This window comes from Blennius ocellaris (assembly GCF_963422515.1).
Source record: "Blennius ocellaris genome assembly, chromosome: 19".
Taxonomy (NCBI): domain Eukaryota; kingdom Metazoa; phylum Chordata; class Actinopteri; order Blenniiformes; family Blenniidae; genus Blennius; species Blennius ocellaris.
Genome location: NC_137668.1, coordinates 5414976 through 5438677, shown reverse-complemented (window position 1 = coordinate 5438677; position 23702 = coordinate 5414976). Strand labels below are relative to the sequence as shown.

Genomic DNA, 23702 nt, shown 5'->3' with positions numbered 1-23702 from the left:
GACGTTAGAGGAGGAAGATGCTCCATAATCTGACGTTAAAGGAGGAAGATGCTCTATAACCTGATGTTAGAGGAGGAAGATGCTCTATAACCTGACGTTAGAGGAGGAAGATGCTCTATAATCTGGATTAGAGGAGGAAGATGTTCTATAATCTGATGTTAGAGGAGGAAGATGCTCTCTAATCTGGATTAGAGGAGGACTATGCTGTATAATATGATGTTAGAGGAGGAAGATGCTCTATAATCTGATGTTTGAGGAGGAAGATGCTCTATAATCTGGATTGGAGGGGGAGTATGCTCTATAATCTGTTGTTAGAGGAGGAAGATGCGCTATAATCTGGATTAGAGGAGGAAGATGCTTTATAATCTGGATTAGAGGAGGACGATGCTCTATAATCTGATGTTAGAGGAGGAAGATGCTCTATAATCTAATGTTAGAGGAAGAAGATGTTCTATAATCTGGATTAGAGGAGGAAGATGCTCTATAATCTGATGTTAGAGGAGGAAGATGCTCTATAACCTGACGTTAGAGGGGGAAGATGCTCTATAACCTGACGTTAGAGGAGGAAGATGCTCTATAATCTGACGTTAGAGGAGGAAGATGCTCTATAACCTGACGTTAGAGGAGGAAGATGCTCTATAACCTGATGTTAGAGGAGGAAGATGCTCTATAACCTGACGTTAGAGGAGGAAGATGCTCTGTAACCTGACGTTAGAGGAGGAAGATGCTCTATAGCCTGATGTTAGAGGAGGAAGATGCTCTATAACCTGACGTTAGAGGAGGAAGATGCTCTATAGCCTGACGTTAGAGGAGGAAGATGCTCTATAGCCTGACGTTAGAGGAGGAAGATGCTCTATAATCTGATGTTAGAGGAGGAAGATGCTCTATAACCTGACGTTAGAGGAGGAAGATGCTCGATAACCTGACGTTAGAGGAGGAAGATGCTCTACAACCTGACGTTAGAGGAGGAAGATGCTCTATAATCTGATGTTAGAGGGGGAATATGCTCTATAACCTGACGTTAGAGGAGGAAGATGCTCTATAACCTGACGTTATAGGAGGAAGATGCTCTATAACCTGACGTTAGGGGAGGAAGATGCTCTATAAGCTGACGTTAGGGGAGGAAGATGCTCCTTCATAACAAAGAGGCTCTGGCTCAAGCTAGCAGGTAATTAGTGAGTCAGCAGCACTGAGGCAGGTTTCATCCTAAAGCACATTCAGGAACAACCTTAGCATCAACCAATAACGTTTGATGAGGGACATGAGCAGCTCATCCTGCTTGAACTGTCCCTCAGATGTGAACAAAACCATTAAGTTCTGAGTTACAAGTTACTTCATTCAATATGAATGCTCCTACTTTGATGTTGAAATCCTGTTGAGTACATAGTGAAAGAAGTAACGGTGGCGGAGTGGTGGTACCTCACTCTGTATTTCTGTCATTTCTCTGGCAAACTGTACTTCTGCAGTTTCAGGCAGCTGAGAGTACAAAGACGTCGTCATCTCCTTCCTCCCTTCGTCTGTGTACTTTTTCTGTTGGAGAGAAAAACATCGGAGGTGATTCTCATTCTACTCAGGTGAGCAAAGTTTTCTTTAGCTTCCATCTGAAAAAAAAATCCTAACTTTATAATGAAAATGTTTACATTTAATTCACAATTTCTAGGAAAAACTGAAAATTCAGAACATAAAAAAAATATTGAATCTTTTTTTTCAGACAGATTTTGGTAAAAGTAATTTTTTAGAAAAGAGAATTCATTATTTGGATAAACTTCATGGTATAGCTTTGATGCTCTTGCTACTTAGAATAGAACTTTATTTATATAGCACCTTTCCCAGACATGAGTCACAAGGTGTTTAACAGTACTTAACAGAAAAGAAGAAAAAAAGAAGTAAATAGGATAAATAAATAAATAATAAATAAATAAAAATTGTTAAAAAATAAGTCAAAAAGAGATATTGTGGCGGCCGCTCACTGTACACGATCGCTAACCCGTTCACCATATTCAAGACTTTTCTGTGCGTTTGGCATGTCTGTGTTTTCTAAAGTGGACCTGGTGGCAGTTATCACCAGGTTCCTGTGTGCAGATGATGTGCCTCAGACTGCAGTGATTACCCCTTCGGGCTTTTTGAGTTCCTGCGCATGCCTTTTGGCCTTAAAGGGGCAGCACAGACTTTTCAGACGACCGTGTCCAGGCCTTTGAGAAGATAGATAGATAAATAGATAGATAAATACTTTAATAATCTCCAAGAGAAATTCACAGTTCCAGCAAGAATGCAAAGACTGCTCTTGCTGATGCAGCTCTTTTAGCCCATCCAGCACCTTCAGCACCCGTCTCTTTAACGACTGACGTGTCTGATATAGCGGTGGGGGCTGTGGTGGAACAGCAGGGGGCTGGAGTTTGGCAGCCTCTTGCATTTTTCAGCCGCAAGCTACGAGATAGCGAACGCAAGTATCGTGTTTTTGACCGTGAATTGTTGGCGTTGTACCTTGCGACCCGTCATTTCCACTTCCTTCTGGAGGGTCGTTCATTCACAGCTTATGTGGATCACAAACCACTAACCTTTACCATGTCCAAGGAGCTGTGGTCTGCTCGCCGGCAGCGCCATTTGGCATCCATCTCCGAGTTTACGACTGACATCCGACATGTGGCTGGTAAAGTGAATCATGTCGCTGATTGTCTGTCTCGTGTGCTTGTGTGTCCGGTGCATCTGGGGGAGGATTTTTCTGCTCTGGCTGCCGATCAACCCGAAGACTCGGACATCTTGGCTCTTAGGTCTGCAAGTATGGGCCTTAGGCTGGAGAATGCAGTTTTGGATGAGGGTGGTTCTCCTCTCCTCTGTGATGTCTCTATGGGTTGGCCCCGCCCCGTAGTTCCAGTTTCTTGGCGCCGGCGAGTTTTTGACTCTATTCATTAACCTCTTTCACCCGGGTGTGCGGGCGTCGGTGAAGTTGGTTGGGGCCAAGTTCGTTTGGCCTTCACCGCGATGTTAAAGAGTGGGCAGCTGCATGTGTCAGTGTGCTAAGGTCCACCAGCACACCAAGTCACCCCTTGAACTGTTCCCCATTCCGGCGAGACGTTTTGACCATGTGCATGTGGGTTTGGTGCGTCCTCTGCCTCCTTCGCAGGGTTTTACACACCTGCTTATGATGGTGGATCAAACCACCAGGTGGCCAGAGGCAGTTCCTCTGTCCTCCATGACTTCTGCAGATGTGGCGCGCTCGGTCCTTTCTGCTTGGGTCTCGTGTTTCGGTACCCCGTCAGATAGTACCTCCGACAGGGGCCCCTTTGGTCTGTGATGGCGGGGTCCCTAGGGGTGCAGGTACATCGTACAACTGCACATCACCCTCAGGCTAATGGCTTGTGTGAGCGTTTTCACCGGTCCCTTAAAGCTGCGCTGCGTGCCGCACTGTCTGATGGTAATTGGCCCGTTTTCCTTGGGTAATGCTGGGGTTGCTTCGGCTCCTAAGGAGGATCTAAATGCGTCGCCTGCCGAGCTCGTGCTTTGTCAGCCGCTCCGTGTTCCTGGGGAATTTTTGCCTGTAAGTTCTGCGCCGCGACCCCGGTCAGACGTCGGTCCATTTTCCTCCAGCGGTTTTTCGGCTCTGGGCCCCGTTCACCACTGTTGTCCACGGTCGTTTGTTCCGGCGGAGCTCAAGTCGGCCCGTTTTGTTTTCGTGCGGCATGACGCTCACTGCTTGCCCTTACGACCCCCGTATGATGACCCCTTCAGGGTCCTGGAGAGGGGTCCTAAGGTTTTTGTGCTGGATGTGGGGGGGTGCAGGGAGCACATTTCTTTAGACAGACTTAAGCCTGCTCATATGATGGCTGATGACGTCATGTTTCCAGCCCAGGTTCCCCGTCGTGGTCTTCCTCCTTCAAGACCCCCAGTGGTTTCTTCTCCTGATGGGCGTTCTAGCTCACAGCCTGTGGATGACTGTTTTTCTCCTCCTCATAGTCGCCCTGCTTGCCGAGTTTTGCCTGCTGTTTTGCCTGAAGGACAAGGCAGTTGTTATGGCCGACTGATTAAGCCTCCAGTGAGGTATTAACTGGTTTTCCCAGGTTTGCCTTCTGGGTGGTGGCGGCCGCTAGGACCCAGGCCTCTCACCCAGCAGGACTGTGGGAAGGGGGCGTGGTTTATGTCTCCCGTGTTTTGGATGTGCTGTGCTGTTCAGTCATCAGTTTTTGGCGGTTGCGAAATAAAAGACAAGTTTTACCTTCAGCTCCAGAGTGTCCTTTATCCTGCCACAATATGATTATTAAAGGTATAGAGTACATAGTTATACAAAAAAATAAGAATGAGAACTTTTGAATTTCTTTTGTTCACAGAAATTAGGTTGGCGAAATATGTTGTTCTTGCAACTCTGTGACGTTTCACACACCTCGCTCCGGCACCGGATCCTCACGGACACTCCTGCAGGCAATCAGGCAATTGATTGCTCCAAGCTCTTAAGCCCTGCAGTGAGGAGGGTCCGGTGCCAGAGGATTGTTGGTCTGTTCTCGACTGCAGTCTCATGTGAGTTTGTGTTTGTCCTCCCTGGGGAGTGAGTGTCCTCCCCGGGGGGGGGTCAGTCCGAGATGCCCGAGAGTCTCCGGGTCCGTTCCGAGATGCCCCAGAGTCTCCGGGTCCGTTCCGACGGTTTCAAGATGCCCGATAGTCCCTGGTCCAGTCAAAGATGTCTGTTGTGTGTGTCTTCCCTGTGGTGTGGTGTGAGTCCTTCACGGGTGTGTAGTGTTCTCCTTGGGGTGTGGTGTCCGTTGTGTGTCTCTTGTCTGCGCAGGACTCCCGGCGGCGTTCCCCGTGCGCCATCCGCACTCCGCCACGGAGTGCAGTGCACCGTCTCTCCTGCTGGGGTTCCCGCCTGCGCCGCACTGCTGGCTGCGTTCCCCGTGCGCCGTCCGCACCCCTCCACGGGGTGCCGCGCACCTCCCTGCTGCGGTGGTCCTGCCGGCGCAGCACTTCTGGTTCGGGTGCAACGCACCTTCCAGCTCCCCTTTTCCTGTCTGCGCAATAAAAACTGTGACAATTGCACCTATTCTGCCTTGAGGTCTGCTTTTGGGTTCGAGACATCCACGCACTGGCTCCCAGCCGTGACAAACTCTAATCATTTCATTGAGTTCCAGTAATAATTCCTTAAGATGCAGTCGGTGGACCTGTAGTTCAGTGGATTTCCATAAACGCTCTGTCCTCCTACACTGACGCCTGAGACAGCGAATTGACTCGTTAATCCAAGGTGAGGATTTTACTGAAGAATGTTTTTCAGGTGTGAGGGGAGCAACCATGTCTAGAACAGAGGAGCACTTGCTGTGAAAAAGCTCCACCAGGGTTTGCACATCATCACACTCTGACAGGCCATGTTCATCAAATAAACAGTAAATCGTTCAGCAGTGTGTTCATTTATGATGCGCCGAGATTGAGACAAGGAGTTACGTGGTTGCAAATCCAGACTACAGGAAAGTCCAAAAAAGACACATTCATGATCAGGGACCAGTAAATCCTCAAGGCGAATGTTTTCCACAGTAAGTCCATGAGTTAAAAACCATGTCCAAGGTATGTCCAGCTTTGTGTGTGGGTCCAGAAACATGCTACATAAAGCTAAAAGACTTGGTAATATCCAGAAAGGCAGCAGCATCCTCAGAGGTAACATCGTCAATGTGAAAATTAAAATCCCCAATAATTAAGACCTTTTCAAACATAAGTGAAGATAAGAACTCGGTAAAATCAGACAGGAAAGGGCCTGGAGGTCAGGAGATTAAAATACAGTAAAAAGGGTTAACACGGCCAACTTTTGTTACAGTGAATTCAAAGGATGGAAATGTCTTTGTGCTGACTGACCGGCAGTCAAAATGACTTTTAAAAATCCCAGCAAGACCTCCTCCACGGCCCGAGAGCCTTGGTGTGCTGATGTAGCGGCAGTCTGAGGGACACACTTCATTTAGAGCGGTATATTCAGAAGACCTCTGCCAAGTTTCAGTGAGGAATAACAAGTCCAGGTTTTCCTTCATGAACAGGTCCTGAAGAAGAAAGGTTTTCTTGGTAATGGAACGTACATTTAGCAGAGCCGTTTGTACAGAACGCTCAGTCGGGGGCGCTGCAGCACAAGCCAGCAGCAGTGTGCTCCATGGCCATACCTGTTCCTGTGGGATTGCTGTGTAGTGACCCTACGATTGATAATCACAGGAATGTAGTGATGTGTAGGGCCAGTCTGCCCTCCACAGTGAGGAGGGCTGAAGGGGGAGACACTGGCCTGGGGGGTGGCAGGAGGGGCAGAGGGAGCGTGTTTATTAAAGCTTTTCACAACCATGCCTATTTGGGTGAATTCCATCATTCCTGAAGAGTGAGGGTCCATCCCAAAACAGATTCAAGTTGTCAATAAAAACCATGTTGAAGAAGGGAAAAAGTGTAGAGTGATCTCAACTTTATACCAAAATCTGGTGTCGAAAAGGGACAATTCCTCTCTATATATTAAAGAAAAGTGGGAAAGAGAGCTAAATGAACAAATAACAGAAGAGGAATGGTTTGTTATGTGTAAATCACAGTCCACGGCCACCAGCTCCAGGGTTTGGCGGGAATTTAGTTGGAAAAATATTGTTAGATTTTTCATAACTCCAAACATAAGGACAAAAGTGGCGTCAGCACAACAACCATGTTGGAGACAGTGTGGACACGTTGATGCAGATCACACACATATATTTTGGTCCTGTCACAAACTACAGGTGTATTGGGAACAAATATGGCAGAGTTTACAAAAAGTAATCGGATATCAGTTCCCCAAAACATGTTAGATGCTGTATTTGGGAAACATAACTCATAATGTGATACAAAGAGAAGACGTATATCTGTTTAAGATATTACTAACAGCAAGCAAGAAAGTTACCAGTTACCAGATTGTGGTACAAAGTGGAGCCGCCGACCCGGGAGCAGTGGTTATGGATTGTTGAGGAAATATTTGTAATGGAGAGACTCACTCACAAACTAAGATTACAGGAGTCTCAATTTGAAGAAAAGTGGGAAAAATGGACTGATTTCAGGAGGACAGAAGAGGACACCGCCACCACTGGACAATAGACTTTGACTGATGAAAGATGGTTGTATATTTGTTTTGCCCTGAACTGTGAAAACTGAAAAATTTCAATAAAAATTAAGTTTAAAAAAAAAAAAAAACCATGTTGAAAGCTCTACATGCGGACTGCAGCTGGGTGTGCACTTGTCTAGCTTTCACTGCTAGCTCACTGCCACAGCTGGTCTGGTTTTCAGTAGCTGTGGTCACATGGTCAATAAGTAATCTGATTATATGCCCATCTCATTTAAACTCGAAACACCTTTATCTGATTAAAGTGTGATGTTGATACGTATAAATAGTCAAATTCCTTCAGTTGGTCTTTAAAAGGGGAAATGATTGGATCAGAAAGAGAGCGAGAGCAGCTGTGCTCACACACAAACAGTGACCCTGGTGGACAAACGAGGAACTGCCGTTATTATGTCACTTTGTGAGGTTAGTTGGACTTGGATTGGATTGTTGGGTTTCTCTTTGTTAAAAGCATCGAGACAGGACTGTGTTGTATTTGGTGCTATATAAATAACGTTGAATTGAATTTTCTGCTTCTCTGTAGCAGTTCCATGAAACTTCCGGAAGATTTCATAGAAATAAACACTTTTGTTTTCCTTTTTGTTTCATGTGCATACTACACTGTTTTCAGAAATAATTCAGATTCAGATTACTTTGTCATTCTAGCAAATTACATCAGCAATACACTGCAGAACGAAATTATGATGCAGCATCAGCAATAAAAACACACACACAATTAAAAAGTACCTGAGCGAAAGTAAGAAATGGCCTCGAAGCCAAAAATGTTTACAAAAAGGTAAAATGAGTAAAACGGCTGAATTAGTTGAAAACAGATAAAATAGCTAAAACTATTCAAGAAATATAAAGCAGGAACAACTGCTAAAATGGCTTACATACAATAAACAGCCAAGAAAGGTCAAACTAAAGTGGTTAACTTTGCTAATATAGCTACAATGGCTCCAACCATTACGAAGTGCACTGCGACGCCATAAACTAAACGGTTCAAACGGCTACAATAGTCAAGATGCATCAAATGGTAAAAAAAAAATAACTACAATAGCTTAAGAAGAAAACTGTTAAAAGTGTCTACAAAAACAAAATAAACATCAACTTGTTCCTGAATTGTAGCTCTGAAACCTAATTGAATGCAGCCTCACTTTCTGTAGCAAAGCAATTTTTCAAAGCTTTTTTACTTCCGTTCTTTTCTGTCTCCAGCCAAAATGTACGGAGGAAAAACACAAAACCAGTTAGTTGTCTTGGGACGACAAGTCGTAACAGTTGAATATGACTAGCTAGTACCTGTCTACCTTGACTAACGTTCAACTAGTCAACTAGTCGGGTAATTTAATGATTACCCGACTTAATGATCATTTAATTCAAATTATTTTTATACAAGATAAGGTCAAATAATTAACAACAACAAAAATCCTTAATGTGTATAAAGTCAATTATTGAGCTTTACTGTTTACATTTGAACTTTGTTATTTACTATATTTTCTAAAGGTTGCAGAGTTCCGGACCGGAGCCTCCAGCTGTTTGAATGGAGAACTGAGCTGAGAGCTTCCTGTCAGAACTGAGACTAGGCCTGGGCAATAAACCCAAGCCTCCCGAGGTCATGTTCCCCATGTTGGTATATTGTGAGTTTAAAAAAAGAAAAAGAAAGGTTGGTTTTGAGGGTGTAGGTCGCCTGTCCCTTTAAGACACTGTACTGTGTGAGAGACGTGACTCCACCCATCCAGTGTGTCACAGCGGTGGAGAGAGGAGGTGATGGAGGAGTTCAGAAGTTGTAGCGGCTGTGTGGAGGAATCCTGTGTTCAGGAGCCATACAGACAAAGTCAGCGTCTCATCCTCAGTCCTTCTCGTTTCAAGTCCTCTGACCATCAGCTCTTCAATACATCTTAACTAAAAGCTCTTACTTTGTGTTTTCTTCTTTTATGTCCACACAGTGTCGTTTGACGGCCCTATGGAGGTGAACTGATCAAATCCCCTAATGTTGATTTGACCACATGTCGCCCAGCGCTAGGAGAGAGCTGTGTGAAGAAGAGAGTGTGAAGAAGAGGAGGACACTCACGTCACTCTGCAGCTCCATGGCTTCTTTGGCGTGTTTGGTCTCCAGAGTTTGGGGCAGTTTGGAGTAAAGAGACGAGGCCCCCTGCTGCTTCCCGTCCTGTTTGTACTTCACCTGGAAGACACCCACACTCAGTTTAGCCTGTATGACTAGAACTGTCCACACGTTCATACGTTTATCAGAGGCCAGCCAATGAGGTGCCGGTGTCTCGGCCTGTTTGACCCCAGAGCTGACTCACAACCGGAGATCAGTGGCTGCTTCTGGTCTCATTGACAATTCAGAGTAACTGTACCCAGTTGTGATCTTTGCTCTTATGTGGTACTGGAGGGATGTGGGATGTGCATTTGGACAGTGACGACAGGAAACAGATACACCCATTCAGATATCTTGAGGCGGGCCTCGTTCACAAGTGGAAATAAATCAGATCAGTATCGGATGTAACCGTCATCAAACCTGTGACCATCTCGATTGTCAAAAAACCATCTGTTCCTTTTGTTCCATTTGACATTTTTTTCATATACTTTGTTAAATTGATTTTCAAAGTTTACATCAAATACAAGTATAATATATAAATCTTGCCAAAACATTATTCAATTAATTTAAATTAATCTACTCATTCCACAAGTACAATGAAAACTTTCTGTGAGGATCCCCACCTGGCTCCAGCACCAGATCCTCCCTCCTGACTCTCCTGCAGGTAATCTACTAATCGATTGCTCCTCCTCTTCAGTAATCTACTAATGGATTGCTCCTCCTCTTCAGTAATCTACTAATCGATTGCTCCTCCTCTTCAGTAATCTACTAATCGATTGCTCCTCCTCTTCAGTAATCTACTAATCGATTGCTCCTCCTCTTCAGTAATCTACTAATCGATTGCTCCTCCTCTTCAGTAATCTACTAATCGATTGCTCCTCCTCTTCAGTAATCTACTAATCGATTGCTGCTCCTCTTCAGTAATCTACTAATCGATTGCTCCTCCTCTTCAGTAATCTACTAATCGATTGCTCCTCCTCTTCAGTAATCTACTAATCGATTGCTCCTCCTCTTCAGTAATCTACTAATGGATTGCTCCTCCTCTTCAGTAATCTACTAATCGATTGCTCCTCCTCTTCAGTAATCTACTAATCGATTGCTCCTCCTCTTCAGTAATCTACTAATCGATTGCTCCTCCTCTTCAGTAATCTACTAATCGATTGCTCCTCCTCTTCAGCCCTGCAGTGAGGAGGTCTGCTGCCAGAAGATTGTGTCTCTCTTCTGAATCACCAGCTTTGTAAATGCCCTCCCCGGCTTCCCTCCTGTGATTGGTGGGTTCAGTCTGGAGCGTCTCACCTGGCTGTGTGTCTCCGACATCTCCTTCACAAACTGAGTGTCCAGAGTCTCAGGAAGCAGCGCGTACAAAGAGCTGGACAGGTCCTCTTTGTCCTTCCTGTACTTCATCTGAGGAGGACACACACACACACACACACACAGTGAGTGGCTGGAGGAGGTCAGGGGAGAGCGAAGGATCAGGGGAAGGCTGACCTCACTCTGGATCTCAGACATGTGTTCAGCGAAGAGTGTCTCAGCCGTCTGAGGGAGGAGGTGAAAGAGGGAGGAGGAAGAGGAGGGCCTCTTCTGTTTGTACTGAACCTACACACACACACACACACACACACACACACACACACACAGAAAGGATACATCCACAAAAAATGAAACAGCAAATAAATATTAACAAAAAATACATAATAAATAAACATACTAATTATCAAATTATATTTGTTCCATTTTATACATACATACATCGTTTTTTATTCAAAAAAGTCAATTTGAATATATCCCAGAATTTATTTATTTTTTTTCCCAGAAAATCATCAGAAAATTGATGAAATGACTACTGGGAGGAGGAGGTGCTCATCATCCCAGACAGGAAGAGGAGGAGGAGCTCTGGATCACCTGACTCTGGAGTTGCGTCAGCTCCTTGGCGAGCTCGGTCTGAGGAGTCTGAGGGAGCACGGAGAAGAGGGAGGACTTCATCTCCTTCTGCACCTCCTCTTTGTACCTCACCTGCACCGGAGGAACAGTCACTTTAACAGTAATGCAGTGGAATTACAGTTGTAGGATGAATACAGGAGCATTAATAATGCAGCATCAGTGCAACAGCAATCATGTCATACCAGCATTAGCACAGCGGTATTAGTAGCATTAGAAGAAGAGTTTGTACAATAACATTAGTGCTGATGCATTACTGCTGTGGCATTAGTACAGTAGTATTATTGCCATAGCATAAGTAGACCATTAGTTCCTTAGCATTCATGTGTTAGCATCGCTGTCCTGGCACATCTGTATGAGTACTGTAGCATTAGGACAGAATCAATTAGGGAGACGGGTATCGAAGTATGAGTGCCATAACTTTATTAAAGCAGCATTAGTGCAACAGCATTTGTGAGGCAGTGTCAGTAATATAGCCTTATGTAACTTTAGTACTGTAGTATTAACACGGTAGCATTACTTAAGAAACATGTATATTGTTGTCAGTATAGTGCAGTAGTATTTAAGATTAGCTTCTGTACAGTAACCAATGCTGATGCATTACTACTGTCGTATCAGTACAGTAGTACTGTTGCCATAGCAATAGTATCACAGCATGAACACAGGAGTAAAATTAGTACAAGAGCATTAGCATGAGTGCATTAGTATAATTTTCATAGCAACAGAACAGTAGTATTGCTGCATGAAGACTATGATTGTAGCATTACTGCAGTAGCATGCAACAACAGTAGAACAGTGGTATTAGCACTGTCGCACTGATGATATAGCATCAGTGCCGTAGCGCTGTATCCAAAACAGCACAATCAGGACAGTAGCATTAGCACATGAAGGCTGTAGCATTAGCTCATGAAGGCTGTAGCATTAGCACATGAAGGCTGTAGCATTAGCTCATGAAGGCTGTAGCATTAGCACATGAAGGCTGTAGCATTAGCTCATGAAGGCTGTAGCATAGCACATGAAGGCTGTAGCATCAGCTCATGAAGGCTGTAGCATTAGCACATAGCATTAGCACATGAAGGCTGTAGCATTATTATTACTACATTATTATTACTTATTAACTTATTGCCCCACAGCTCAGCCGCCATGTGTTGGAGTTCACCCCGGTGAACGAGAGGGTTGCGTCCCTACGCCTACAAGTAGGGGACAGGTCTCTGACTGTTGTTTCGGCCTATGCACCGAACAGCAGTTCAGAGTACCCAACCTTCTTGGAGTCCCTGGGAGGGGTGCTGGATAGTGCCCCAACTGGGGACTCCATTGTTCTCCTGGGGGACTTCAACGCCCACGTGGGCAATGACAGCGAGACTTGGAAGGGGGTGATTGGGAGGAACGGCCCCCCCGATCTGAACCCGAGTGGTGTTCTGTTATTGGACTTCTGTGCCAGTCACAGCTTGTCCATAACGAACACCATGTTCGAGCACAGGGGTGTCCATAAGTGCACATGGCACCAGGACACCCTAGGCCGGAGGTCAATGATAGACTTTGTGGTCGTGTCATCTGATCTCTGGCCGCGTGTCTTGGACACTCGGGTAAAGAGAGGGGCAGAGCTGTCAACTGATCACCACCTGGTGGTGAGTTGGATGCGCTGGACTGGGAGGAGGCCGGATAGACTCGGCAGGCCCAAACGTGTTGTGAGGGTCTGCTGGGAACATCTGGCCGAGCCTTCCGTCCGCGCAGCCTTCAACTCCCACCTCCGGGAGAGCTTCTCACAGATCCCGAGGGAGGTTGGAGACATTGAGTCCGAGTGGACCATGTTCTCAACTTCCATTGTCGAAGCTGCTGCTCGGAGCTGTGGCCGCAGGGTCTCTGGCGCCTGTCGTGGCGGCAATCCCCGAACCCGGTGGTGGACACCGGAAGTAAGGGATGCCGTCAAGCTGAAGAAGGAGTCCTACCGGGCACTGTTAGCTCATAGGACTCCCGAGGCAATCGACAGGTACCGGCAGGCCAAGCGAGCCGCAGCCCGGGCTGTGGTGGAGGCAAAAACTCGGGTCTGGGAGGAGTTCGGAGAGGCCATGGAGGAGGACTTTCGGTCGGCCTCGAGGAAATTCTGGCAAACCGTCCGGCGCCTCAGGCGGGGGAAGCAGTTCTCCACCAACACTGTTTACAGTGGAAGTGGGGAGCTGTTGACCTCAACTGGGGACATTGTCGGGCGGTGGAAGGAATACTTCGAGGACCTCCTCAATCCCACCACCACGTCTTCCATTGAGGAAGCAGAGACTGGGTTCTCAGAGGTGGACTTGTCCATTTCCCAAGCTGAAGTCACCGAGGTTGTTGTGAAGCTCCTCGGTGGCAAGGCACCGGGAGTGGATGAGATTCGCCCAGAGTTCCTTAAGTCTCTGGATGTGCAGGGACTGTCGTGGCTGACTCGTCTCTGCAACATCGCGTGGCGGGCGGGGACAGTACCTCTGGACTGGCAGACCGGGGTGGTGGTCCCTCTCTTTAAGAAGGGGGATCGGAGGGTGTGTTCCAACTACAGAGGGATCACACTCCTCAGCCTCCCCGGGAAAGTCTATTCCAGGGTACTGGAGAGGAGGGTCCGGCCGTTAGTCGAACCTCGGATCCAAGAGGAACAATGCGGTTTTCGTCCTGGTCGTGGAACACTGGACCAGCTCTATACCCTCCACCAGGTGCTTGAGGGTTCGTGGGAGTTCGCCCAACCAGTCCACATGTGTTTTGTGGATCTGGAGAAGGCGTTCGACCGCGTCCCCCGAGATGTCCTGTGGGGGGTGCTCCGGGAGTACGGAGTCCGGGGTCCCTTGTTGAGGGCTGTTCGGTCCTTGTATTCCCGGAGCAGGAGTCTGGTTCGCATTGCCGGCAGTAAGTCGGACCTGTTTCCTGTGCACGTTGGCCTCCGGCAGGGGTGTCCTTTGTCACCGGTTCTGTTCATCATATATATGGACAGAATTTCTAGGCACAGCCGGGGGCCAGAGGGGGTCCGGTTTGGGGACCACAGAATCTCATCTCTGCTATTTGCGGATGATGTGGTTCTGTTGGCCCCATCAAGCCTGGATCTCCAGCGTGCACTGACACGGTTCGCAGCCGAGTGTGAAGCAGCTGGGATGAGGATCAGCACCTCTAAATCCGAGGCCATGGTTCTCGACCGGAAAAAGGTGGCTTGCCCCCTCCAGGTCGGTGGAGTGCCCTTGTCCCAGGTGGAGGAGTTCAAGTATCTTGGGGTCTTGTTCACGAGTGGGGGAAAGATGGAGCGTGAGATCGACAGGCGGATCGGTGCAGCGTCTGCAGTCATGCGGACGTTGTATCGGTCCGTCGTGGTGAAGAAGGAGCTGAGCCAAAAAGCGAAGCTCTCGATTTACCGGTCGATCTTCGTTCCTACCCTCACCTATGGTCATGAACTATGGGTCATGACCGAAAGAACGAGATCTCGGATACAAGCGGCTGAAATGAGCTTCCTCCGTAGGGTGGCTGGGCGTACCCTTAGAGATAGGGTGAGGAGCTCAGTCACCAGGGAGGAGCTCGGAGTAGAGCCGCTGCTCCTCCACATCGAGAGGAGCCAGCTGAGGTGGCTCGGGCATCTATTTCGGATGCCCCCCGGACGCCTCCCGAGGGAGGTGTTTCGGGCATGTCCCTCCGGTAGGAGGCCTCGGGGCAGACCCAGGACACGCTGGAGGGACTATGTCTCTCGGCTGGCCTGGGAACGCCTTGGGGTGCCACCGGAGGAGCTGGAGGAAGTGTCTGGGGCGAGGGAAGTCTGGGCAACTCTGCTCAGACTGCTGCCTCCGCGACCCGGCCCCGGATAAAGCGGTAGCCAATGGATGGATGGATGGATGGCTGTAGCATTAGCACATAGCATTAGCTCATGAAGGCTGTAGCATTAGCACATGAAGGCTGTAGCATTAGCACATGAAGGCTGTAGCATCAGCACATGAAGGCTGTAGCATCAGCTCATGAAGGCTGTAGCATTAGCACATGAAGGCTGTAGCATTAGCAGCGTCTGTTACCTGGCTCTGGATCTGTGACACTTGTTTGGCATGTTGAGTTTCCAAAGTTTCAGCCATCACAGAAAACAAACTGGAGCCGGTGTCCTGCCTGCCCGACTTCCTGTACTTCATCTGAACATCAGAGGGACAAATAAACAAAGCAACCAAGCAAGTACATAAACAAAACAAAAAAAAACATAAACAATGAAGGAAGCACTCAAACAAGCAAACAATTGAGCAAACAAATACCATAAATTAAGCAAATAAACAAATAAACAAACAAAAAAACAACCAACCAACAAGCAACAAAACAAATGAAAAAAACCAACCAAACATACATAAATGAAATATGAATAAACAAACATGCATAGAGATGAAGATAATCGTAAAATATAAAATAAGAAATCAAAAAAAGACAATTATCACATTGGTTACCTTGAGAAGCTACTATTATTATTATTATTATTATTATTAATAATAATAATAATAATAATAATAATAATAATAATAATAATAATAATAATAATAATAATAATAATAATAATAATAATAATAATAAAAAACACAATTTTGAAAATATTTCAAAAATAAGTGAAAAATTCTAAAGTAGCAATCATCAAGCACTAAATAATTAATCAATCAAAAATAGGACTCGGTGTGTAAACGAGACAATTGAATTAAAGAAAATTATTGTGTTGAATAGTTTCTTGAAATGAGAGAATGTGACTGTGTGTTTGTTGCGGTCCTGTACTTTGATCCAGACATTAAAGTACACAGTTCATACTCATCTGAGCAGGACGCGATAAGATGGTAGTTGAATTCTCACCTCGCTCTGCAGCTCAGACATGTTTTTAGCGAACTCTGTCTCTGAGGTTTGAGGCAGCTGAGAGTAAAAACTCTGAGAGAGCCTCTTCATGCCTTCCTCCTTGTACTTGTTCTACATTCAGAAACACAAAACACATAAGAGTTGTTAAATGGACGGTACACAACACTTCTAATCAAAAACAATCAGAAGAGAGTTAGCCACAGTTCAGCCCTATAATAGCCATTATGGCTCCATCTGGCAGAGATATATAATAATATTGTTTACTATTTACTATATATTATTTATTTATAATATTTACTGTTATACCTCTCCAACAAGAGTCTGGAGACGAGACGAGACGAGACGGTTTTTGGTTTTCAAAGTCCCTTTATTTGCCCATTTCAAAGAGACAACAGATCACTGTCACATCATCACTCAGCTAACAAAAACAAAAACAAACAAAGCTAGCTCTGGATCAAGGTGTGCTCTGTCTCTGGTTGTAGCTCTGGCTCCATCACAACCCTCCACTGGAGGTCTGCTGTCCGTTTGTCACCAGGCAGGTGTACAGGGACCGCCAGCTGCCCTTCGGAGAAAAGCTTGGACCAAAGAACTCAGTCCACCTCGACTCTTTCATCCCCATCAGCAAACGCAGGTTCAGGACTTTAACACAGGTTTGGTAGATACTTTTCTTTCCAGCATCATGAAACATTTCCAGCTTCAGGATTTTGAAAGAGAGCAGCTGACCCCCCCCCCCCCCATCCTGCCACTTCCCCACAGCTGGGGTGATGGACAGGGAGGGGAAACTGTATTCTCTGTCCTCACTGGTTCCACAGGGTCTGGTTCCTTGCAAACGTTCTCAATGAGTGTGGCAAGGCAGCACAGACCTCCTCCACCACACGGTCGATCAGCCTGGGAGAGGTGATCCCTCTGCCGGCTCTCAGGTCGTCCAGGGAGGTTGCAGTTGTCTTCAACAGATGTCCCAGTTTGGTGCAGCCAGCCAGCCTGAGGCTGGTTCAGAGGCTCGCAGACTGCAGTGCTTGAGTTCTGATGAATTGGTTGAAGAACAGAGGTTCTTCAAACAGCCACATGCCCTGGGTCTCATTTGAAGCTCGTTGGAAATTGAGGATCTGCCATGCCTGCAGAACAGAGCTGTAGAAAGGTGTCAGTCCAGAAAGAACCACTTCTTCCAGCTGGAGGAGGAAAAGCTGTTTAAAGTATCCGAACCGCCCAGCTCTCCTCAGCAACAACTGAGCTGTGTTGAACCAGCTTGGTCCACAGTCATAGAGCAGCATTTGTGCAGTTCTGAGTCTGAAGGCAGCGATCTTTGCCTGGATGTTAATGAGGCTCTGCCCTCCTTCAGCCACTGGCAGGTAAAGTGCTGCGGCCCAAACCCAGTGATGGCCAGACCAAAAGAAGTCCAGGATGGCTCTCTGGATGTGCTCTACCAAACCTCTTGGTGGTGTCAGTGATGAGCTTGTGCCAAAGAGTCGAGGCGACCAAATGATTTGCTACCAAAACTCTTCCTCTATTCGACAACTGCGGCAGCAAGCATTTCCATTTGGACAACCGAGCGCTCACTTTCTCCTTCACTCCCTCCCAGTTCTTAAACTCAAAGCTCTCAGTGCCTCAGAATACCCCGAGCACTGTGAGGCCTTCCTTCCCCCACTGAAGCCCTCCAGGTAGACTGGGCACTGCCTGACTCCTCCACTGTCCCATCAGCAAAGCGTCACTTTTTGCCCAGTTTACCCTTGCAGATGTGGCCCTTTCATAAAGAGAGAAGGTGGTGTAACCTCTGAACATCCCTCTGGCTGGAGACAAATACACACAGGTCATCTGCGTAGGTGGAAACAGTAGGAGCATGATGTGTTTCAGCAGAATCAGGCAATGAGAGGCCACCGAGCAGACCTCTCAGCCTGTGCAGCAAGGGCTCGATGGTGAGGCTATACAGCTGTCCCGAAATAGGACAACCTTGTCTAGTCCCTCGCTGTACAGGGATTGGCCAACTCAGCCCTGCTCCCAACTTCACCATGCACTGTGCACCACTGTACAAAACACCAACCCAGGACACAAACCCATCACCAAAACCAAACACCCTCAGTGCAGAAAACAAGTAGGAGTGATCGACCCTGTCGAAAGCTTTCTCCTGGTCCAGGGATGAGACACCACAGTTTACATTGTGCAACTTGCATACATCAATGACATCTGGCATGAGGAAAATGTTGTCCATAATTGTCCTGTCGGGAACACAATAGTTCTGGTCCGAATGGACAATATTTCCCAGGAAGTCCCTGAGCCTGTTGGAAAGGGCTCTGGAAAGCAGCTTGTAGTCTGTACAAAGAAGGGCCACTGGCCTCCAGTTCTTTAGTAAGGCCTTTCTTCTGTCTACTGTCCTTCCCTTCTTTGGCAGCAAGGACAGTACTGCCCGTTGACAGGACACAGGAAGAGATCCTGATGTGTAGCATTCTAGGAGAACGCTATGTAAATCAGGTCCAATGATTTCCCAGAAGTGTTGAAGGAACTCCGTGGAGAGGCCATCGATTCCCGGTGCCCGTCCGTGGAGAGGCCATCGAGTCCCGGTGCCGGTCCGTGGAGAGGCCATCGAGTCCCGGTGCCCGTCCGTGGAGAGGCCATCGAGTCTCGGTGCCCGTCCGTGGAGAGGCCATCGAGTCCCGGTGCCCGTCCTGACGACATCTGGCTGACAGCGACAGTTAGCTCCTCCAACGTCAGGTCCCCATCCAGAGCAGCTTTCTCCTCCAGGCTGAGCTGTGGAAGCCCCTCCAGGAGCTCCCATTCAAGAGGTCCCATCAAGAGGTCAGCGTAGAAGTCCACTGCATGGCTCCTCATCTCCACTGCACACCTTGTGGTTCTTCCTCCAGGAAGCTTCAGACAGGCCATATGCTTCCTCCGTGCTGCCGGTCTCTCCAGGCTGAAGCAGAATGAGCTTGGGGCATCCATGTCCTTCAGCTGCAGGAAGCGAGACCTGACCAGAGCACCCTTTACTCTCTCCTGCAGGAAAGAGCTCAGTTCATGTCTCTTTTCCTGCAGCAGCTGGCCAGTCGCTGGTCAGAGTTCCTCTGTAGCAGCTCCTCAATGTTCCTAATGCTGGTTTCCAGCTCCTCAATGTTCCTAATGCTGGTCTCCAGCTCCTGAACTGCTGCCTTTGACCTGGCAGTAGAAAAGGAAGTGTACTGTTGGCAAAAAACACGTATTTGTGTTTTACCAACCTCCCACCACAGTTTCAAGGCGCTAAAATCTGTTTTTTTAATTTTCCACTGACCCCAAAAGAGTCCAAAGCTTTTGCAGAAAGCACTGTCCTGTAGAAGTTTGTTGTTGAAAAGCCAGTATGATTTGACTCTTTCACCAGGAGAGATTACTAAGTCTGTGATGGCCAAATGGTGATCCGTGAAGCCAACTGGAGTTATGGTGCTATGAAGTAACCTGGAGCTGAGACTTTTGTCTAGTCTGGCTGCACTCACCCTGTTATTGCTGACCCTGACCCATGTGTACTGTCTGGACTGTGGATGTCTGACCCTCCATGTATCTAACAAATCTAGATGTGTGATTATGTTTTTGAGGCTATCAGATGAGAGTGGATGAGGTTCTTCACCTATTCTGTCTATTGTGAAGTCTACAGTGCAGCTAGAATCCCCAGCAAAGATCAGCTGTTCCTGACTGTACTTCAGAAGTTCGTTTTTTAACAGTGAAAAGAAAGTAAGTCTCTCCCTCCCCTGATTAGGTGCATAAACATTTATAAAACAAAAAACAGAACCCTCAATTTCTGCTTTCACAATTTGCAGCCGTCCCTTAACCACTTCTGCTGAAGATACAACTTTAGCATTTGCAGCTTTGCTAAATAACACGGCCAGGCCTGCACTGAAATCTGTGCCATCACTTAAGGTGCATGGACCCTCCCACCATGAGATCCAATCTATTTCATCTGCTATCTCTAAGGGTGACTGAGCTCCTCACCCTATCTCTAAGGGTGACTGAGCTCCTCACCCTATCTCTAAGGGAGACTGATCTCGTTCTTTCGGTCATGACCCATAGTTCATGACCATAGGTGAGGGTAGGGATGAAGATCGACCGGTAAATCGAGAGCCTTGTCTTTTGGCTCAGCTCCTTCTTCACCACGACGGACCGATACAACGACCACATAACTGCAGACGCTGCACCGATCCGCCTGTCGATCTCACGCTCCATCTTCCCCCACTCGTGAACAAGACCCCAAGATACTTGAACTCCTCCACCTGGGACAAGGGCACTCCACCGACCTGGAGGGGGCAAGACACCTTTTTCCGGTTGAAAACCATGGCCTCGGATTTAGAGGTGCTGATCTTCATCCCAGCTGCTTCAGACTCGGTTGTGAACCGCGTCAGTGTACGCTGAAGGTCCAGGCTTGATGGAGCCAACAGAACCACACCATCTGCAAAAAGCAGAGATGGGATCCTGTGGTCCCAAAACCGGACCCCCTCCGGCCCCCGGCTGTGCGTAGAGATTCTGTCCATATAGGTAATGAACAGAACTGGTGATAAAGGACACCCCTGCCGGAGGCCAACGTGCACTGGGAACAGGTCCGACTTACTGCCGGCAATGTGAACCAAACTCCTGCTCCGGGAATACAAGGACCGAACAGACCTTAACAAAGGGCCCCGGACTCCATACTCCCGGAGCTCCCCCCACAGGACGTCTCGAGGGACATGGTCAAACGCCTTCTCCAGATCCACAAAACACATGTGGACTGGTTGGGCGAACTCCCATGAACCCTCAAGCACCTGGTAGAGGGTATAGAGCTGGTCCAGTGTTCCACCATCAGGAGAACCTGGTGGAGGGTATAGAGCTGGTCCAGTGTTCCACCATCAGGAGAAACTGGTGGAGGGTATAGAGCTGGTCCAGTGTTCCACGACCAGGATGAAAACCACATTGTTCCTCTTGGATACGAGGTTGGACTAACGGCCGGACCCTCCTCTCCAGTACCCTGGAGTAGACTTTCCCGGGGAGGCTGAGGAGTGTGATCCCTCTGTAGTTGGAACACACCCTCTGATCCCCCTTCTTAAAGAGAGGGACCACCACCCCGGTCTGCCAGTCCAGAGGTACTGTCCCCGCCCACCACGCAATGTTGCAGAGACGAGTCAGCCACGACAGTCCCTGCACATCCAGAGACTTAAGGAACTCTGGGCGAATCTCATCCACTCCTGGTGCCTTGCCACCGAGGAGCTTAGCAACTACCTCAGTGACTTCGGCTTGGGTAATGGACGAGTCCACCTCTAAGAACCCAGCCTCTGCTTCCTCAATGGAAGACGTGGTGGTGGGATTGAGGAGGTCCTCGAAGTATTCATTCCACCGCCCAACAATGTCCCCAGTTGAGGTCAACAGCTCCCCACTTCCACTGTAAACAGTGTTGGTGGAGAACTGCTTCCCCCTCCTGAGGCGCCAGACATTTTGCCAGAATTTCCTCCGTGGCGAGCCGAAAGTCCTCCTCCATGGCCTCTCCGAACTCCTCCCAGACCAGAGTTTTTGCCTGCTTGGCCTGCCGGTATCTGTCAGCAGCCTCGGGAGTCCAATGAGCAAACAGTGCCCGATTGGACTCCTTCTTCAGCTTGACGGCATCCCTTACTTCCGGTTGCCACCACCGGGTTCGGGGATTGTTGCCACGACAGGCGCCATAGACCCTGCGGCCACAGCTCCGAGCAGCAGCTTCAACAATGGAAGTGGAGAACATGGTCCACTCGGACTCAATGTCTCCAACCTCCCTCGGGATGTGTGAGAAGCTCTCCCGGAGGTGGGAGTTGAAGACTGCAGGGACGGAGGGCTCAGCCAGATGTTCCCAGCAGACCCTCACAACACGTTTGGGCCTGCCGAGTCTATCCGGCCTCCTCCCGGTCCAGCGCATCCAACTCACCACCAGGTGGTGATCAGTTGACAGCTCTGCCCCTCTCTTTACCCGAGTGTCCAAGACACACGGCCAGAGATCAGATGACACGACCACAAAGTCTATCATTGACCTCTGGCCTAGGGTGTCCTGGTGCCATGTGCACTTATGGACACCCCTGTTCTCCAACATGGTGTTCGTTATGGACAAGCTGTGACTGGCACAGAAGTCCAATAACAGAACACCGCTCGGGTTCAGATCGGGGAGGCCGTTCCTCCCAATCACCCCATTTCCAGGTCTCACTGGCATTGCCCACGTGGGCGTTGAAGTCCCCCAGGAGAACAATGGAGTCCCCAGTTGGAGCACTATCCAGCACCCCTCCCAGGGACTCCAAGACTGTAGGGTACTCTGGACTGCTGTTCGGTCCATAGGCTGAGACAACAGTCAGAGACCTGCCCCATGCTCGTCCCTATGCAACCCTCTCGTTCACCGGGGTGAACTCCAGAACATGGCGGCTGAGCTGTGGGGCAATAAGCAAGCCCACTCCAGCCCGCCGCCTTACACCGCGGGCAACTCCAGAGAAGTGGAGTGTCCAGCCCCTGTGGAGGAGCTGGGTTCCAGAGTCCAAGCTGTGAGTGGAGGTGAGCCCAACTATATCTAGACGGTATCTCTCAGCCTCCCTCACAAGCTCAGGCTCCTTCCCCCCCAGCAAGGTCACGTTTCATGTCCCGAAAACCAGATTCTGTGTCGGAGTCACAGTCACATGGATCGGGTCGTCGAGGCCCCTGCCGTCGACTGCCACCCAATCCACACTGCACTCGACCCCTACGGCAGCCACGATAGGTGGTGGGCTCACAGGAGGAAGAGGAGGAGGGGCCCTCGTCGTCCCTTCGGGCTGAGCCCGGCCGGGTCCCTTGAGCAAGAGGCCGGCCACCAGGCGCTCGCATACAAGCCCCAACCCCAGGCTTGGCTCCATGGTGGGGCTCCGGCTGCACTTTACCGGGCGACATCTCTCCTCTCTTTCGATGTTTGTTCATAGGGTGTGTTGAACTGCTTTTAGTCTGACCCGTCACCTAGGACCTGTTTGCCTTGGCAAGCCCCCCAACAACAGAGCTCCTGGGATCATTCGGATGCTCAAACTCTCCCACCACCTTTAGGTAGCAGTTCAAGGGGGAGCTACTTCGGCATTATTTGATATGTAAATGTGCTGTTCCTACTAAAAAATAATTAACAAGCCATTGTAAGGACTGAACTGTTGTGCTGCAATGAATCATGGGAGTACTAAATAAAATGGAACTTCTGAAGCAGGACAGTACAGTTTCGTCTTCTATTGAGTTTGTTGAACGATATAAAATCGTGCCATAATAACAATAACAAATTTACACTTGAAAATGTTTCTTTGTTGTGGTTGCAGTGTATGTGACAAAATTGTCAAGATCAAACAATTACTAGTGAAAATGACTACAATCTGAACATAAAGTCAATTTTAATGGAACATTCTGGTGCAAAATACAGTGAAATGTCAAAAAACTCCTCTAAATCCTAATAATCACCTTGTTTGGTGGTTTGCAGGGCTGGATTGGAGCCTTATGTTTGACTGCCCTGGTGTGCAGTGAAACTAAAAGTTAGGCTGGGAGGAGTCACAGTGCAGCACCGGGCTGCTGTGATTATTCACATCTCAAAATTAATATCAGGCAGAGGTGGGCCAGCAAGGCCTTCAAGGCTTCTCTGCAGGCCTAAGAAAAAGATCTGAATCACAGGTGTTAATTATATTTTGTTCATGAATTAAATAATTCCAAATGGTCTGTCCACTTCTTCTCATCGCTTCTCATCGTCTGCACTGCTTCCAGACACGACTTCCATATTAAAGCTTTTAACCAATCACATAGTAACACATTATTGCCATCACCTGTTGCCGGGTAAAGAAA

General features: G+C 48.0%; 1 protein-coding gene across 1 annotated transcript in view; it reads right to left on the bottom strand.

The window, feature by feature from the left end:
- The window catches only part of LOC308144173 (uncharacterized protein), a 78873-nt gene that overhangs the window by 51972 nt on the left and 3199 nt on the right, over positions 1 to 23702 (bottom strand). The window contains exons 3-9 of the mRNA XM_080515231.1: positions 15927 to 16037; positions 15122 to 15232; positions 11070 to 11180; positions 10656 to 10763; positions 10464 to 10571; positions 9138 to 9248; positions 1420 to 1530 (exon numbers count right to left, since the gene is read on the bottom strand). Of these exons, the coding sequence (XP_080371357.1) occupies positions 1420 to 1530; positions 9138 to 9248; positions 10464 to 10571; positions 10656 to 10763; positions 11070 to 11180; positions 15122 to 15232; positions 15927 to 16037 (771 nt within the window). The remainder of the gene's footprint in view (positions 1 to 1419; positions 1531 to 9137; positions 9249 to 10463; positions 10572 to 10655; positions 10764 to 11069; positions 11181 to 15121; positions 15233 to 15926; positions 16038 to 23702) is intronic.